Source organism: Corapipo altera, unplaced genomic scaffold (assembly GCF_003945725.1).
Source record: "Corapipo altera isolate COAL_440 unplaced genomic scaffold, ASM394572v1 98, whole genome shotgun sequence".
Lineage (NCBI taxonomy): Eukaryota > Metazoa > Chordata > Aves > Passeriformes > Pipridae > Corapipo > Corapipo altera.
In genome coordinates this window covers 2,489,250-2,506,838 of record NW_020884914.1, presented here as the reverse complement: position 1 = coordinate 2,506,838, position 17,589 = coordinate 2,489,250, and the positions used below count along the sequence as shown (strand labels likewise).

The following is a 17,589-nucleotide window of genomic DNA, read 5'->3' as shown; positions in this document are numbered from 1 at the left end:
CAGTAACACACTTCTGTTTTGCTTATGCCACCAGAACAGAAAATTCAATGCAGCATCAGCCAGGCCCTTCAAGGACACGGAGAGCACTGTGGTGGAGCACCAGCAGACAAAAGCACATGCTGGTGCTGCAATATCAACATGGAAATGTAAAGAACTACCAGCTTTTTATCTCCTTCATTCTTTTGACAGTTAGTAGCTACTGATGTAAATTCTTATGGTATGGGGAGACCAGAAACCTTTTCCAAATGCACAAGGAAGCTCTTAAACCAGACTGACTCACAAGCAGCAGCAGTTTACAGAAACTAATTAACAGGAGGCCTAGAGGTTGTATGTGATCTACAGAATTACTGGATTTCAAACCTGAAGTGTTGAAAGACTTTTGAAAAACTAACTTATAGCAGGTATTTACAGAAGGCACATTTGGCAAGAATAGTAAATGCAGTATTTTTTATTTGTATTTATTTTAGCTTTTTACTTTTACAGAGGTTAACAGTGTTACCATCATAGCCTTGTTTAAACACCTGTCTGCCTTTTCTGGACAGGTATCATTTGAATGCATCAAATCTGCTGCTTATGACATGGAAATTACTTCAACCTTCAGAGCCTCATTCCCTAGTTTTTTGTGATTATTGTCTTAAATAAGCATATCTGAAAACAAAATTTATCTTTTATTTTATTTAAAAAAAATCATAGTACAAGTCAGAGAAACTTCTTAACAAACATTTATTTAGCCTTCTTAATGAAGAAATAGTAATTAACAAGCAGATCAACAGTTAGAAGCCCAGGTCCTTTATCTAATGTTTTTCAGGCAGAATTCAAGCCTTAAGAAAGGCTGAGGTTTGTGCATGATCTATCAGTTGACTTATACAAATGTACAAGGAAGTTTTCCAATGCTATAACCAAAGCTCTCTGGGATGAAGAGAACACTTCACAGACTTGCAGTCAATGGTAAAAAAAAACTCCAGCCAAACACTGGACAAGTATCTCTTAAAAATTCCTGTGTGAACACCTTTACTGCAGATTAGAGACTTGAAACTGGTAAGAAAATTCAGATACTGGATTCAATCACCACTGATGCACAATAACCTGAGTTGTCCATTTGGTAAAGCAACCTCCAAGAAGGAAGAAGCCTTTAGGTTTGGTTCTCTTCCAAGCTTTAAAGTGAATTCTAGTGCTCATGAAAAGATGCCAGCAAATAATTTCTTTTGTCAAAGAAGGGCACCTGTCTCTGAGGCAACTCCCTGCCAGTGTGTAAACAGTGCTGTTGCCAAAGCACTGACACCAAGCATGAGCCTAAAGAGTTCTCCATAGGCATCCTCCTCTCGGTCTGTGCTGAGACTGCAGCAAGAAAACCGTGCAACATGATTGAGATAAGATTACCTGCAGAACATCACCAACCTGTTTTGCATAAAGCAAAAAGGGAAATGTTCCACTGCTCTCAGCTGTTGCTGGACTGAGTGGCCCATACAGATTATGTAGACTTTTTACAGACCTAAGTGAAAATCCCCTCAGGCAAACTTGTATTCAAACAACCTAGTAAGAAACATTACTTTTTATTGGTTTCCAGTGACAAGATGCACAGAAACGAGCAGCCTCCATGAAGCTTCAGAGAGGGCTTGTGGAGGTGCTAACCAACGTCATCAATCAATGTTTTACCATTGCCTAGAAACGTTTGTAAGCACCAAGAAGAGTATTGCAGTTCGGACAGGTGTGATCCACATCCTTGAGAGCGTTAATGCAGAATGGAAACAAGCAGCACCCTGCTATACACCTGCAAAGGAAAAAAGAAAAAGAGAAAAACACTGGTTTGCCACTTGTTCCATACACAAAAAGTTAAAATATATTTCCTGTGAAATCCATCAGTAAAACTGGTGCCGTGAAGCTTCAGGAAGAACACACATGGCTCTGGAGCCTATAGTGTTCCAGAGCTGCTTTAAGGTCCTACAGGACATAAATGCAGATGTAGGCTATTTGAACCACAAAGGCTCAGGCCTCAGGCAGAAAGACAAAGCAAAGCTGAGAGCTCTCTTACTCTTTAGAAATATAAAAGGTCAGGTAAGAAGTAAAAAAGGGGGAAACTGGACTTGACCTACCCCAGTAGGCAGAGGCCACCACAGGACAGCCAAGTCAGAGCTCCTGCCTCGTAGGAGAGACGTGTCACTATCATCTGGTTACAGGAGGGGCAGCACATCTGAACTGGGCGGTCATAGAACACCACTGGTTGCTGCACATACACCGTCTGAACTCTAACTGGGCAGAGAAATATGCTGTTTAATCAGTGAGCAAATAAGGAAAAAAGGAATAGTGAGCAATTTCCCCTGAGCCAGAACCAGCTATAACTTTGAAATATTAGGGCCTCAGAGCAATGAAATGCAAAATGACAAAGAGAAACCACTGTGGCATTTGCTAATGCAAAATACATTGTCTTAAGAATAAGGGTGCACTAAAAACTGCAGAAAGCCAAATGATGTTATTGATGTTAGTGCACACTGAAGGATTCATGAGAACTGGTTCACGTTATTCCCTTCAAAAGTATTTTTTGGAAGGTGGTGAACACCTGTGAACCAGATCTTTCATCTTCTGACAGCACCTGTCACACAGCCACTTGACACCTCCTCAGCCTGAGGTACAGAAGAGTTTTTGAGGCTTACTGGGGTTATTTGCTGGTCCAGGCTGTCCCATGTATGGGGGAGGGTTCATTCCCTTCGCATCTGGCTTCACTCCAGGGCCAGGAACAGGATAAGGGTGAGGGTAGTTCATATTGATTCCTACAGTTTCCTCATAAGAAGGTGGTGCAGATGGGACAGGGTTGACATTCAGAGCAGACATGGTATCTAAAACATAATAGAGAGAAAATTGTAACAAAAGACATTATTTATTAAGGGCAAGTAGTAAATAATTAGGTTCAATTCAGAAGCAAGAATATAACTAGATTAAAATGGACCTTTACCAGCATAAAGTCTATTGACTGGTATTCGTTTCTGACAGAATTAGAGGTTGATCTTGATTTCATTGTTGTTGTTGCCTACTTTCCACTTCCTTCTCACAGGGCACTAAATACCAGTTCTCCCTTTCTAAGTTAAAAGTGCTAAAACAGGGATGTGGGGCATCTTTATTAGTATACTAATCTATCTGGTAGTCTCCTAATTCTCCAAGAACAGTATTTCTGATCCCTCTTGTTCACCTGAAAAATCAAATAGTACAATAGGCCATATGGTAGTTGCTAGCCAACATGAGCCTGAGTGTTTGAAATGAAGCTCAAATATTTAAAAAACAGTATTTATCTCTGCTGTGACTTGAAATAAAAAATATTTACATTGAAGGAAAAAGAAACCCAAACAATTAAGTATATCCAACTAGACTCAAAGCTTTTATGACCCTCAAATATATCTAAGGTTGCCATTTTTGCCATTTAACAAAGTTTTAATGAGTTTGTAATGCAACTCTCCTGCACCGATTCTTATTTTATTCCAGAGTATAAGAATGCTGACCATGGCTTTTTCCCAAAATGGAAAGAAACAACTGTGGTTTCAGTGCAGACTTCCTCTCCTCCTTCCCACCTACGCACTTCCTATACTCTGCCCACCATTTTCTGTGGAACATCAGTGCTGACTTCATCATCTCCCTTTTTCTCCTCTTAAGGACCATCAGACAGCTCTCCAAGAGCCACATTCCATTCTGTTGTTGCACAGTCACTCTGTGTTCACGCAAATCTTTTCACTCAGTACTATCTGGGAAGGGCAATCTGTATTTGGAATATATGCACACACTAGAAGAACACTGGGACAAAGCACCCCTCCAGTCCATTCCTTTCTGCAGTTCTACTGCTCTGCATACAGAACCAAGCTGGCCTAAAGGGGGGGAAAAGGTGCAGCATTCAGAAACAGTTCTGCTGAAGTGAAAGCAGATTAGTTACTTATGCTGGCTGCAGAGACCAACAAGCAACAGATCCTCCTTTCTTCTGATTCTCCTCCCCACCAGGAGAGTGGTGAGCAGTTTTGTGGTATGGAGCTGCTGGATGGGGTTAAACCACAACATAAAGCAAGGACAAGAAAATAAAACAAGTCTGTATCTGGCTACCCAAGTGATGAACGAGGTGGCAATATCATCAACAAAGCATGCTTTTTATAAGAGCATAACAACTGGTTATTTTCTTAGATTTCTTAGCAGCTTTCATTATCTCAGGGACTTTTATTGAATAGTGTGTTTGGGGGATGAAAAGAAACAAGACATATGTAAATTTGGTTATTCATGTTTGTGTACAAGAGAGCAGATCTCATGCAGGGACATCCTGGCTTCTGCCCAGGATGAAGACAGTGCTGACAACTCCTGCTGGGGGCACAGCAGAGGAGCTGGCAGGAGAAATGGGGCCAGAGGAGGGCTGTCAAACAGCACAGCATGCGAGGGACTTCAGCTGAGCAAGGGAGCAGACACCACTGAGAACAAAACCAGAAGATCCATGTGGCTGCCAGGAGCACAAGAGGCAAGCCACTGTCTCTCTGCCACTGCCATCCAAACCTAAGAGCTCACAGCTTGTCTCAGGAACTCCTGCCAGGCTCTTTACTCCTGCTGCCCTATTCCCAGCCCAACCACCTTCTCCTGGATATAGCATCCTTCACATACTTCCACTGCCCAAGCTTATTCCAAGAAGCTATAGCCCTCAATTTGAAGGACTTTACCTTAGCAGGCCTCAAGGTGGTACAGAGCACAGCACATCCTGCACTTGGCAGGGAGACAAATAAGGGGGAAAAAAGTCTCAGATAGTAAGAAAATTTACTTGATTGTTGCACTTTTGTTACACACAGCACAAAGTTGCTGCCCACAGATGACTCTGGTACCTAATCTTTAGGTCTGAGAAGACACCCCCTAGGAATACCAGCAGAATCTGTAGGCAAAACACACAAGGACACAGAACAGATTGGCTGGAAGGAAACAGAAACTACAACCAGGGAGTTTTTACCAGAAGCAAACAAGGGGAGTAGTAAACAAGCCAGATAATAATGCAGAATTTCCTCATCAGGACCTTATCTGGCTCTAAATAATTCCATAACAAGAACAAAAGTAGGAAACACACTTTGGAATGAAAAGATCTAACAGTGAAAGTAAAGGTGCATACAAAGTCCAAGGGCCTTGAACAATGTCACCGAAGTAGGTCCTAAGCAGGTGGCTGATCCAAATAACACCTGTCCAACCTAAATTACTCTGTAACAATCCAGGAAACAGAAGTTAGTTTATTCTTCTATAAAAAGGTTACAAAGGTCCAGTTCTGATTGTATCCAAGCACTAAAGACTAAATACTAACTTATGACAAAACTGATGCAAAAGATACCACTCATGATGGACATCAAACAAGTTCATTTGCTTTAATGAATTCTTCAGTGAGGACAATCCTCCAGAAAACGGCCACTTGCTGGACTGCCTCCACTGCTGCCAGCTTGGTTCAGGTCACAGAAGCACTAATTCCTCTCAAGTACAGGCTGGCAGCAACAACAGGAACTGTATGACTATTCAATACTCCCACTGCCCCAAATACTGGTGCACACCCAGTGCAATGCAGACTCTGGATGAGTATCTTGATACCAAAAGGAAGCTGGGTTTTATTAGTGCTCGTGACTATTTTCCCCCTTACTTCACAAGATATAATGTAAATATATGTGTTTGAGAACATATGAATTTCTGACCATTATAAGACAAGCTTGATTTTCTTGCATTTGTGAGAGATGCTCTAGAAACTCCCATCTACCATGGTTCTAAACTTTGTAGTAAGTTTTAACCTTAACTCATCCCCTCTGCTGGTCTGACAATGTCCATGCTGCCTCCTCACCACTCACGTCTGTACCTGTCCGTGTGGACACTGCTGCCCTCCAGGATCAGCTCTCTTTTCCTTCCACACTCCACCTGGGAATAATCAACTCTGACCACACCAGGAGAGCACAAGCAGAGCTCAGCTATACAGCCAGTCACCCTCAGTGCCTCATCAGCCCTGTGAGCCAATTCCTCTGCTGAGTCAGCAGCCAGTCCTTATCCCTCTTATCGTATGTGCCACCTGTCCACATATCAAAAAGAAAAAAAAGTAATCTAAAATTCTTGGTGGTTCCTCTTCTGGTAGCTATTTATTCAGCCTTTCTTCACTCACCATCCAAAAATCTCCCCCTTAAACCCTCAACTACAAGGATAAGGCTCTATGGACACACATCTCCAGACTGCAAACCTCAAAAACAAAGCAAGTGTTATTTCTAAGCAACAAAACCAAATCCACTTGCAATCCATGTCTGCTCTTCTCCAACCAAGCCCATTTCTGTACACATTGCCATGGTCCGTCTTCAAAGTTCTCAAAACAGGCTCCAGGGAGCACCTTTTAATTTTACACTTTAGCTGACTACGCTTCTCAAGTCAAAAAGCCCTTTCAGCCTACATAGAACTTTGCAGGGACAAAAGTCAAAGTGTAAAGAAAAAGAATTTCAGTCTTAAGTTTGGGCTGGAGTCACTCCATCCAGGGTTCCCAACAATGACACGTCTTTCTGCTTTCCATGCTTGGAGCACGGAAAAAGTCTCTGGAATATCGGCGATTGCCTTCCTTACACAGCACAGCTTTCATCAGGATTTCAGTGACGTAAACACTTCTGCAGAGACCTTGTCACAAGTTTGTTCACCCTTCCAGGTTACACTGGGCTAATCTGCTGCACTGGAGGCGTGGTGACACATCAGCAAACACCAATGTTTATACATTTCAGTAGTCCAACGGTCTTCCCAGCAGACTAAGCGGAAATGTGAAAATGTTTGTTAGAAAGGGAACTGTGTACTCAGTCAAGTGTGGGATTTACAGTAGCTCAGACAAACTAAGTAACCAGGAGCTGGTGCAGAAGGACAGACGTGGCTACGTGCACAGTGTGTAGGCGGGGACAGTAATTTGGTAACCCTGGGGACAGGCACTGCTCCTTCCCACCATTCTCACACTCACACTGCAGCTTTGGCAGACTGACAAGGGAACAAGACAGCAGCCAAAGATGTCTAAACTGAGTAAGTTTTAGTGACAGTTTTTGTATTATCAAGTATCCCACAGCTATAGTTTTAAAAACCACTGACCTTCTGTTTTCTTTAGAAAAGTTTTCCCCTTGTGACTAAACTACAGAGCTGAATCAGGATCTACCACCCCCAGTCACAGTGGCTGGTTTTGGCTGGGGGTGCACTAGGAACTGGGAGGGGATGCTGCTGAGACAGCTGACCCCAGCTGGGATATTCCAGACCATACAGCATCACACTCAGCAATAAATCTAGGAAGAGGGTGGCTGGGAGGGAAATGCTGCTTGGGCCGGGCATCAGTTTGCTGGTGGTGAGTAATTGTTCTCATTTGCATCACTTGCTGGGTTTTATTTCTCTCTGTAATTTTCCTTTTCATTACAACTTTTTTATTATTATTGTTGTTGTTGTTATTTTATTTGAATCATGAAATAGTTCTTATCTCAACCCATGAGGTTTCTCACTTTTACCCTTGCAGTTCTCTTCAGCTGGTCCCGCTGAGGGAGCAGTGAGTGAGCAGCTGCTGGTGCTCAGTTGCCAGGCGGGGTTAAACCACAACACAGCTACTTCTGCTCTGCAGACACTGCTCGACCAAAGATCATCCTCAGCTCTGTGTCACCAAAGGATGAGTTATAAGAAATCAACACCCTTTCACAGATTTCAAAATGATCATGATCATACCTTCCAACATGAACACTTCTAGCCTCAACATTTAACTTTCAATACTTATTTTTAAATTATGTTGCATGTTCACTTCTTACCACTGCTTGCTTTTGAACAACTGTTTCTATTTAAAAATGACCGCTGTGCTTTTTCTGCACCTTCCTTTTTTTTTTCCCCCTTTACTGAAGACAGATGCAAACAGGTCTCAGGTCCTCACAGCACTTTGTGGCAACCCTGGCATGGCAACCACCTCTCTTATGCCTGCCTTTTTTTAAAGTTAAAGGTTCAAAACTGTAATACATATAACATTTACAAAGTACTACAGTGAATAGCATAAAACTAAAAGCACATATGAATCCCTGTAAGTTATCTATCAAAACGAAAATTCCTAATAAAGATCAAGAGGACATCAGGACTACAAAAAACCTCTTCAAAATACTGAGTATTGTGGAGGTAACCACAACTTCAGCTTTTCAACTTCATTTTTCTAATGTCCCTTCTGCTTTAAATGTGAACTGAGAGACTGAACTATCACTTCATACAATCAGTGCACAATCGGGGTCACTACTTGAATATTACACTGGGGACAAGGGAAAAAGAAGGTAATAACTCACCTCTCTGCTTGGTATGCAAAAAACAAACCAATCAACCAACCACCCACCCACCCAGTAAAGAACTGCTTACAAATACAGCTTTCCTAACCCAGTTTAGCCAAACAAATCTGTTGTTGCCCTTCCCATAATCTCTTGCTAAGAATTCACACAATTTAATCCTTAAATTAAACAATTTCTATACAGTCCTCTTCACTAGAAATGCCAAGCTGCCCTCCAACACCACGGGTAATTAGAGGGGCTCCCTGCACAGCAGAGTTTAAGACAGCTACCGATCAGCACCTGGAATGAAACAGAAGTTGAAGCGAATTTTTGTTAAAAATCCAGCAGGATATACAGGTTTATTGGAGTACTGGGGACTTTTCCAGTTCACGGCAGCAAGCCCTAACACAGCACTCACTTGGGCCACCACCCTGGTTATCTGAACTCTGGACAACAACTTCCTAGTTGGCCAACTTGCTGAGAAATATTATCTTAAAGTCGTTTAAACTTCTCAGGCGTTTTTGAGAGAATAAAATTCAGTAATAATAACAAAAAAAAAAAAAGACTTTGACATACTATTATTTTAGTAAGACAAACAATGGCACTGAGGTCACACGGAATTTTATACTGGTATAAAACAGAAGTAGAAATAGCACCACACGCTGCGTTCTCCCCGTAATAAACCAAGTAATCAACAGTCTCAGAATAACCCTGCGAGCGGCTTCACCCCGGGTGCTGGTGGGGCTGGACACCCCCTCCCCGGGGCAGGGCAGGGCCCGTCCCAAACGAGCCGTTCCCGAGCGCATTCCCCGAGCCAAGGCGCTGTTCCGGCTGCCGCCCAAAACGCTCGGGAAAACGAAACTCCTGCCTGGCCGGCCCCGAGCCCGCTCCCCCCGGGCAGGAGCCACCGCCCGCGGGCTCCCAGCGCTGTGCGGACCGTCCCGTCCCGTCCCGGGGCCGCCCGCCCGGGTCTCCGCTGTGCCCAAGCCCCAACCAGCCCGCGGTGCCCCGGGGGCTCCCCCGGCCCGGCCGGAGCGCCGGGAGCGGCCCGGGAAGGGCAGCGCTCGGGGCCGGGAGCAAAGCCCCCCGCTCTGCTTTGCTCTGCTCTGCTCTGCTTTGCTCTGCCCTGCCCTGCCCGCGCCCGGCTCCGGGCACAGCCCTTACCGCTCCGGGCCGTGCCCGCCGACCCTCCTCACTCTGCTCGCCGCTCCGCTCCGCTCGCCGGGTGCACCCCGTCAGCAGGGCTTGTCCCGTCCCGTCCCCACCCGCGGTTCCTCCTCCCCTTCCCGCGGCTGTCGGAGGAGCCGCCTCGCCCGAGCGCTCCCGCGGACCCACCGGCAGCGGGAGCGGCGCGTCTGGGCGCGGGCGGCGGGGAACGGGAAAACTGGGTGGAAGGACAGTCACTCCTGACGCACTTGGCAGTCCCCGGGACCGGGAACTCCGCGGCTCTTGCCAAGAGTTCGCTCACAGATTGACAAACCAGTGGTCTTCAGCTTTCCAGGCTCCGTGTTCTGTAACACTTGAGGAAAAAAACCCTCCCCTAATTCTACAGTGCCCGTAAGTTACCAAATCAGTTATTTCAGACAACGTGCAAGAGCACATAAAACGATCAACAAAACGTTCAACAGATTCAGTGATTTTAGTTAGTGCCTTTACAAGCAATTAAGTTGGGTTCAATCTTTGGAAAACATGAAGTATGTCACTCCTTTCTCTATCCAGCTCCAAGATAACACAAAAAGTGAATTCCTGGCCAAATCTCTGAAAGGGGTTCAACAGGGATCGCTTCGTATGCTGTAGTTTGGGTGAATCTACCTCAGACTGAAGGGAGTCAATGACCCCTGTGGGCTCAGCAGGGATTGTGCATTAGGCCTTTTGGCTGAAAGCATCTAAAATTCGTTAAAGTCCTATTTTTGTATTTAAATCCTTTCTCGGACCTCTCCCTAAGTAACATGCACAAAGCTTCCATTCAAACCCATCCTGGAGCAAGGAGTCAGGTTTTATAGGACAAAAGGGACTCTTATCCCAGTGACAGTGAGCCCAACATCAAGCTCTGCAGTCACAGTAATTACTGAATCACCTCCAGGTACTGGTGCTTGGGGATGTCATCGATGTTGGAGTATTGAGGGCATGAATACTCCCTTTCCCTGACTTGGGGGTAAGGTGTAAACTGTGATTCAGCAGCATTCAGTGGGATTAGAACTAGACATAGAGGTGAATAAATTTACATCATTTTCAAGAAATCACATTATATATTATTTTTCTCAGGAGCAGAACATGAGTAATTTTGGCTTTGGTGCCCTGGATTAACTAAAAATGGAATAATTTTTCTCTTAGTAACTAAATCCCCTTCTCAAGGTGGCTGTGAGCAGCTTAGAGCCAGAGGAGAGGGAGGCCATGACTGAACACATCTCCCAGGGCAAAACAAGGTATGACCTTCAACTGGAAGCCTTCTTACTCCAATTGCCATGCTCTCTCCCATGTTTTTCCTTGCATCTAATCAGAGGCTGGCTCATGCTACTCCTTGGGGACCCCAGCAACATTTCTCCTTTTTTGCCCTACCACTGTTTCCATCCAATGTCCCAGTACAGCAGGCGGTCAGCATCCATGTACCAGTACAGGAGTGTATTTCCCCTCTCTAGCTGCCCTCCTTCCCACCCAGCTCACCACTCTCCAGTTCCTACCTTTCCAGACATTTTGCTGGATGGCACTGGGCAAAAGAAGAATCACTTTTAGTCAGTCAGTGGTTGGCCAGGTCACCACAGGATCTGGGAGCTTGCTGCAAACAGCACAGACATGACAGTTAACAGAATGTTATGTAATGGTCAGCGGAACTTTGACAGTTTAGTAACAAGTCAAGTCAGCCCAATCCACTTTAGGGGCTCTGTGGCCGCCCAAAGTAACAAATTGTAACACTCTTTGATGAATATGTATATCCTGGCTAATAAGTACGTGTGCTATCTTGAGCCAACCATGCAGGTTAGGCAGAGTTTCCCTCCGTGTATTGACAGCTGTAATAAAGTAATGCCTGCTTCTTAATACCACATTGATGTTAAGGAGTTTTATTCCCAATTTTCAGTGGTAAGTTTGTGGAAAAATGGCAGGTTTGCTATGGAGAATCGATGGGGCTGTGTTGAGCCGCTTGCTTATCTTACACCTCCCTTGAGTGAGGCTTAAACACTGCCTGGTGTCTGGGGTGAAGGGTGGGGCTGTTTCTTCAGTAAAACAGCACTATTTGTGAATCCGTGATTGTGAATATTCTTATTAAACACAACCAGACTTACAATACCAAATTGATAATAATCAGAAATTAAGCCCAGCTGCTTCCAGCCCCTCTGATCTCCAACGCAAGGGGGGTTATTTTCTGCCAGATTTCAGACTCTGATGGAATAGAGCTGCAGCCTGCCAGCCTGCCTAGGGTAGGTAGGGTGCTCCCCCAGCAAAGCAGCACAGTTCCCCCAAAGCTGCTGCCCGTGTAGGAACCCACGGCAGTTCTCTTCCTGCAGCAGAGCAGGTGACTGGGTGGGGACATGGGCAGCGCCAGCTCAAGGCGTGAATGAGGAAGCCTGGCTAGAAATTGCTACATCTTTTTTACCTCTCCCCCTGCCCCCATGAGCTGTGTACCTGAAGGTTATAAAAATTACTTATTTTTAAAAAATCATGGGAAAAAAAGGCCACGTGGCAATTTCAGAAGCTTGAAGTGTGAGTGCAGTACGAGGTAACCACGAGCAGCTCTGCTGCATCACCAGTCCCATGGCAGGATGTGCTGGGCAGCCCCACCTGCTCCATCCACTGTTACACCTCTCTGAGCTCTCCTGAGTCATCACCGGGGCTGCCAACAGCACCATGGAAAGGGAAAAGTACACAGAATACAGTGTATGTTTGGTCATCACTCTAATTGCACATATTGTATTACAGAACACCAGCAGATGTCAGTTTAGCCCCAAAAATGAATGCTGGATTTATTAGCTTTTGTTCCCAAAGCAGTAACTTTCCACCAAAGAAGCTAAATGAAGTTCAGAAGTTGATGTACATTTGACAGCCTGTTAGTCATATTTTACATACTGCAATATGGCCTTAGTGTGTAAAATAAGTAAACCTTAATGTCACCTTATTTTTCTTCCAGACCCATTCTATAGTAGCTTCAGCACTTTGATTGTACTGTCAGACAGTACAGTTTTGTTCTCTAGGCTACTTTTAAGTGAGTGCACATAAAAGCATCTACAATAATTAAAAATAAGCACAGCCATAATATACTTCCTCTCATGTACTATTACTGCAGAACTCCTGATCACAAAATGCTTCAGAGCTAATAACCCAATCATTAGCAGCTTGCAGAGGCAGGCCTAGGTAACACTGCTGTATTGTTTCTGCTTGGGTGAGCACTAGCTCTGCTCAATATAAACAAATATACTGACGTGCAGTTGTCAAACAGTCTGACGTTAAGAGATGCCAAATCCATGGGAAAGCATGGTGCAGTTTGATGGTGTGAACAAGAGCAGAGCCTGGGGTCAAAACTACCAGGAAATGGGTTACCTTGAACTCTGGTTCCCAAACACTTGGCTTAAAAAAAAAAAACCCAACAAATTGTGATAGAGGCTTTGCAATGTTCATTTGAGAGCTAATATCTTCAACTGAAATTATCCCCAAATAAATTCTGTGTGTGACAGAGGGGACAGGGCGAAAAAAAAAGAGAGAGGTTAGAGAGACTACAAATACACCCTCCCTTTCAGAAACTACTTTGTGAAGATAAATGCCCCGTGATTGACAGCATCATGGCTTATGCTATTGCTCCACACCAGTATGGAACTGGTAGGGAAAAAAAACCAACAAAAAACCCTCTCACAATAGAGAAATTATGACTTCAAGTCAGCTCTCAGACACGTTATATTGCATAAAATCCTCTTCTTTCTCAGTTCCCATTTTCTCCCAGTGTCTTCACCCCGCTGGCCACTCAGACACTTGTGCCTGGTGCTCTCTGGTGGGGCTGAGGTTTCCTGGCTGCTGCTGTTCTCTCTGTTGAGCTGCAGCTGCCCATTTACTGCCTTGGCAGGTAGGGAACTCCTTCCCCTAGAGGCTATCCATGTGCCAGGCAGATACACAGGGTGTCCTTCCCTGCTTCCACAGAGCAGGGTCACAGCCTGTCCCCTTCCCAGGCAGGCCAGCTCTTCATTTAAGGTATCACAACAGCTCCTCCTGATACTAAACATCTCCCACCCTAAGCGTGCACCCTCCTCACTGTACGAGCCCTGCTTAGCATGATCACTAAGGAAAAAGAGACCTCTTTTGTTCATCTGCAGGTTGGTTGTATGTGGGGTAATATGCTTGTGGAGGACAGGAATATTAATGGATTTACTATGTGAAACAGAAGTAGCATATCTAGTCTAAAACTGCAAATGATCCCCCAGGGTTGCAATTGGTTGACAGAATTGCTAAATTAATTCAAACCTAAGTATTAGTGCTTTACTGTCCTTCTAGTATTACTTCCTTCTTAATTACCAGCTCCCATAGTGTTATTTGATCATCATAACAGCTAATAACAGCTGCCAGACTGCAAAGCACTGTTTCACACTACAGCAAAATATTTAAGCATGTAAATCATATCATCTCCCCTAGAGAGCGAGACAGCAGCATGGTGTCAAAAGAGGTAATGATAGATTTCTTTTTCCCTGAACATTTGTTGCTTCATGTAAAGAATTACAAGGAGAATAACCATTCACTGCCAGTAATGGTTCTCCTAGCATGAACAACTGAAAAGAAATGATAGAAAAGCTTCACGTTTAAAAACAGCAGATCTGTCCTGATTAAGTCATCCATTATTTGATGGATTATCTATTAATGACATGAGAAAACAGAGAGGAAAAATTATGATTCTCCAACCATTTACCCTTCGAATTCATCTTCCTACTCCCTTGACAGGGTACAGGAAGGATGTGATTTTAAAAATAAAGCTTCCAGATTATTTTTCCTGTAGACAGAACTGAAGCATGATTTCCACTGCTCTGATGCCATTGCTGAATGAAGAGGTGCAAAAATCCCATCTTGTTGCCCTTTCTGCAGAATAATGCCAGATCTGCTGCTTGGCCAGGCTGTGGTATAGTCTTGGCTGTAAATCAGCCTTGCCAGCTCTTCTTGTATCTGACCACTGAAATCACTGATCTAAATCTGAAGTTCAAACTTCCTGCTATTTTGCTTAAGGCAGCACAAGACATGTTTTAATTAAACTCTTTGATCCAATTCTGTGGATCTAAAACGAGTAGAGCAATGATGCAGTAGTTTCTTGTGCGTAATTCTGATACAATTTTCACACAGCTGTCATCTGGGCACCAGAATTATTGCAATCTAGTTGGGATATAGGCAAGAAATAAGAAATATGTATAGAGATTAAGACCATATTACTAAAAATTCATAGTTATCTGATGAGGCTTTCCTTAGGGCTTCAAATATCCACTTCTCTGAAAGTCTGTTTCTAGCATCACTCACACACATTATATGCAAAGCTGGATGCTAATAAGCATTTATTGTCTTGTGCTCCTCTCACTTTATGCAACAAACATTTGAACTTAGCAGTAGTAATGCTTGCAGCAGTTATGGTAATTGCAAAGTTATTGATACTGAATTCTGTATTGTTTTATAATCTCTAGGTTTTTTAACTCAGATCATGATTTAAGAATAGCTTTGCCATGGTGTTTAGCATTTCAATTCTCCACCTCTGGCAGGACTGCCTTCATTGAAGACATTTCACTGAATCTCTCAAGCCCACATACAAATTAAACGCCAACAGTTTCGGCTCAGAAGGGGCCAGTTCCTGTTCCAGAAACTCAGACATTACATACCATATCTTGTCACTTGATACTGGTTGTCTGTAGGAAGCAGTCAGCCAGGAAGCTTATCATCTGGGGACCAAATCAGCACTAGTGTCATAGCTACAGAGCTAAAACAGCAACAGCAATGTGAGGATTAATACCCATTTACCAAAAGGATGACTAATCATGGTGAAATGCAATATCGTCATCCATTGCTACACATTAAGAAAGCACTTCTCCAAATCTGCTTGCAGCCTTGAGTGGCTTGTTAAACCAGATGCCAAATGTTTAGGGCCTTCCTTAGTTGAAATGAAACTGTTGTCTTCTCAGACTAATCCTTTATGATAAGCAAAGCAAGCAATAAACTATTGAATATGCTTACAAAGATCAGTAATAAAGATAACAGAACTAGAGACCCTCAGGTGGGATTGTGAGAGCTGGCTCATCTGCTGTTTGCACAGATTCTGCAAATCTTGATTGTATGCACAGCTCCTCCTGAATTTGCCCTGCAGCAAAATCATGTGTTCTGTGACACAACCACAACAGTCTACAGTAACTAAAAATAAACTGCTTCTCTGCAAATTCATGGCTCAGTTTAGTCCAGCTTGTAAATAACTTTTCAGCATTGGTCAGCAAACACCGTTCCTTATGATTATCACACTGTGCACAACCTCATTAATTGTCATTAGAGTTGGCTATTTTAGTATCTTCAAATATTGCAACACGTGGCTCTGGCCCCAGATGTTTCTTTAGTAAGTCATGAGTTCTCTTACCAGCATTTGTTACCCACATTTGTGTATCTGACCCAGCTGCTTTGCCATTTCCTTGAGAGCTTTCAGGTTGTCAGAGTTGCCTGACAAATCTGTTGCTGTTTCCATCCCTGTGGTACTAAATCTGTTGTACCTGGCTGGTGGGAAACCTGGATAATCAGCCACCTTTCCAGTATCTCCATGTGAGCAATTAGGAACATCTACCCCAAAGCTGTAGGCCAGACAGAGCTATAGGTACAGTGAATCTTAATGTTTCTTTAATCAGCATGTTAGTGACAATACTTTATTTGTTTATTAATTTTTATTAATTAAATAAAATTTAAATAAGTCTATTTTTTTAACAGAAAATCGAGTTCAAATTAGGTTTTAAGTCAGATCAGGTTATTTGAAACTTTTTCATGTTAGAATTGTATTTTCAAGCAAAAACTTCACCATTTGTTTTACTTTTTACATCCCTATTCTTGGAAACATTTACCGTAAGATTGCTTTATTTTAAATTTTGAAGAACAGGCATTGGGCTGTCTCTAAAGGACTTTTACAAAAGGGAAATTATCTCATTCAGCAAGCATAATATTTTGACAAACATTTGGGATTTTAGAGCCTCCCTTGTAAAATGAATCCTTATTGCATTTGTAAAGGACTTTTCAGTCACTAAAGAGTGTCTAAAGAGTTGTCACTTGCATTCTACCAAGAAAGAATCAAACTAGTATAGGTCAATAAAGAGTACAGATGTCTTAATTTCAAATAAAAATATTTGTACCAGTTGCTGATGACTTTAATAAGAAGAATATTTTTGCTTTCATTCTTGAAGCAGGAGCATTTCTAAAATTATTTTCCTCTCATTGTTGGCATGTAGCAATTATGCTGCAGTGACAGATGTTTCTTAGGATTGATTTTTTCCCAGAAGAACATTGATTTAAACTTAATTAAGAAGAAAAGTGCAAAGAATTTTACATTTTTTTTGGTTTACAGCTGGTAACAAGTGATTCATAACAAAGTAAACTCAAGTAACTTCAATTGAAAAACAAGCACCCAAGAAGAAACATTGTTTGCATTGAGGTGCAAATAACTAACACAGAAAAATATCGTGGTCTTTAAATATTTATCTCAAGGACTCAGGCATAATGTGACTTGTCCACAAGATGGCACGCACTGTACCCAGAAGGGGCTGACAGCAAAATAACATCTGTGGGACAAAAAACCCCTTCCTTGCAATTGTCCTTCTTAACTTCCTTATCCTTCTAGGGAAGCACAGAAGAAAACCTGTCTGTAATTATTTTCTTGATCTAAAAATCTGCTTGTCTCAGAGGTGAGCAAAGACTTCAGTTCATGTGGAAAACAGACAATGTCTGTCATCCAGGGGAACTAGTTTTTCTCTTTGAGATTTCAGGTGGCTGCAACCAAGTTAAGTCATACACAAGAGGCACAGGCACTGCAGGGAGAAAGATTATAACCTTACCAGACATCTGGTTTTTACCAGTCTCTAGATTACTGCCTGGAAGAAGCAGACAGTGGGAAGGGAAAGAGCTGAGAGTTCTGAAAGGACTGACCAAACAAAGAAAACCCCAGAATGAAGATGACAGTGCTTCATAGGAAGATAAAATTTGTAAGGGTCTACGAGAATTTATCCTTGCATACCTGATAATGAAAAAAAGCATCCAATTCTTAGAGCCCTCACAGATCTCTTCAGATTAAAAATAATGTCTCACAATGTTCATTTTTCCCCCTTCAGATTGACAT

General features: G+C 43.0%; 1 protein-coding gene and 1 long non-coding RNA gene across 6 annotated transcripts; one reads left to right on the top strand and one right to left on the bottom strand.

Annotated features, from left to right (window-relative positions):
• Positions 1 to 474: 474 nt before the first annotated feature.
• LITAF (lipopolysaccharide induced TNF factor) lies at positions 475 to 11,063 on the bottom strand. Of its 4 annotated transcripts, none has more exons than XM_027655077.1 (4): positions 9,441 to 9,559; positions 2,652 to 2,841; positions 2,094 to 2,250; positions 475 to 1,771 (listed from the first exon to the last, which is right to left on the bottom strand). In XM_027655077.1, the coding sequence occupies exons 2-4, from the start codon at positions 2,827 to 2,829 to the stop codon at positions 1,663 to 1,665; spliced, it is 444 nt and encodes a 147-aa protein (XP_027510878.1). In that variant the 5' UTR covers positions 2,830 to 2,841; positions 9,441 to 9,559; the 3' UTR covers positions 475 to 1,662. The 4 variants fall into 4 exon arrangements, with proteins under 4 accessions (XP_027510878.1, XP_027510876.1, XP_027510874.1 ...); XM_027655075.1 differs by having other exon boundaries at positions 2,652 to 2,834; positions 9,441 to 9,536; XM_027655073.1 differs by lacking the exon at positions 9,441 to 9,559 and adding an exon at positions 10,941 to 11,063 and having other exon boundaries at positions 650 to 1,771.
• Positions 11,064 to 11,143: 80 nt separating this feature from the next.
• Positions 11,144 to 17,307, top strand: LOC113952713. 2 transcript variants are annotated; one of them, XR_003529629.1, is made up of 4 exons: positions 11,144 to 11,252; positions 14,193 to 14,299; positions 15,919 to 16,117; positions 16,822 to 17,307. It is a non-coding gene; the product is annotated as an uncharacterized LOC113952713 (long non-coding RNA). The 2 variants fall into 2 exon arrangements; XR_003529628.1 differs by lacking the exon at positions 14,193 to 14,299 and having other exon boundaries at positions 15,910 to 16,117.
• Positions 17,308 to 17,589: the final 282 nt, after the last annotated feature.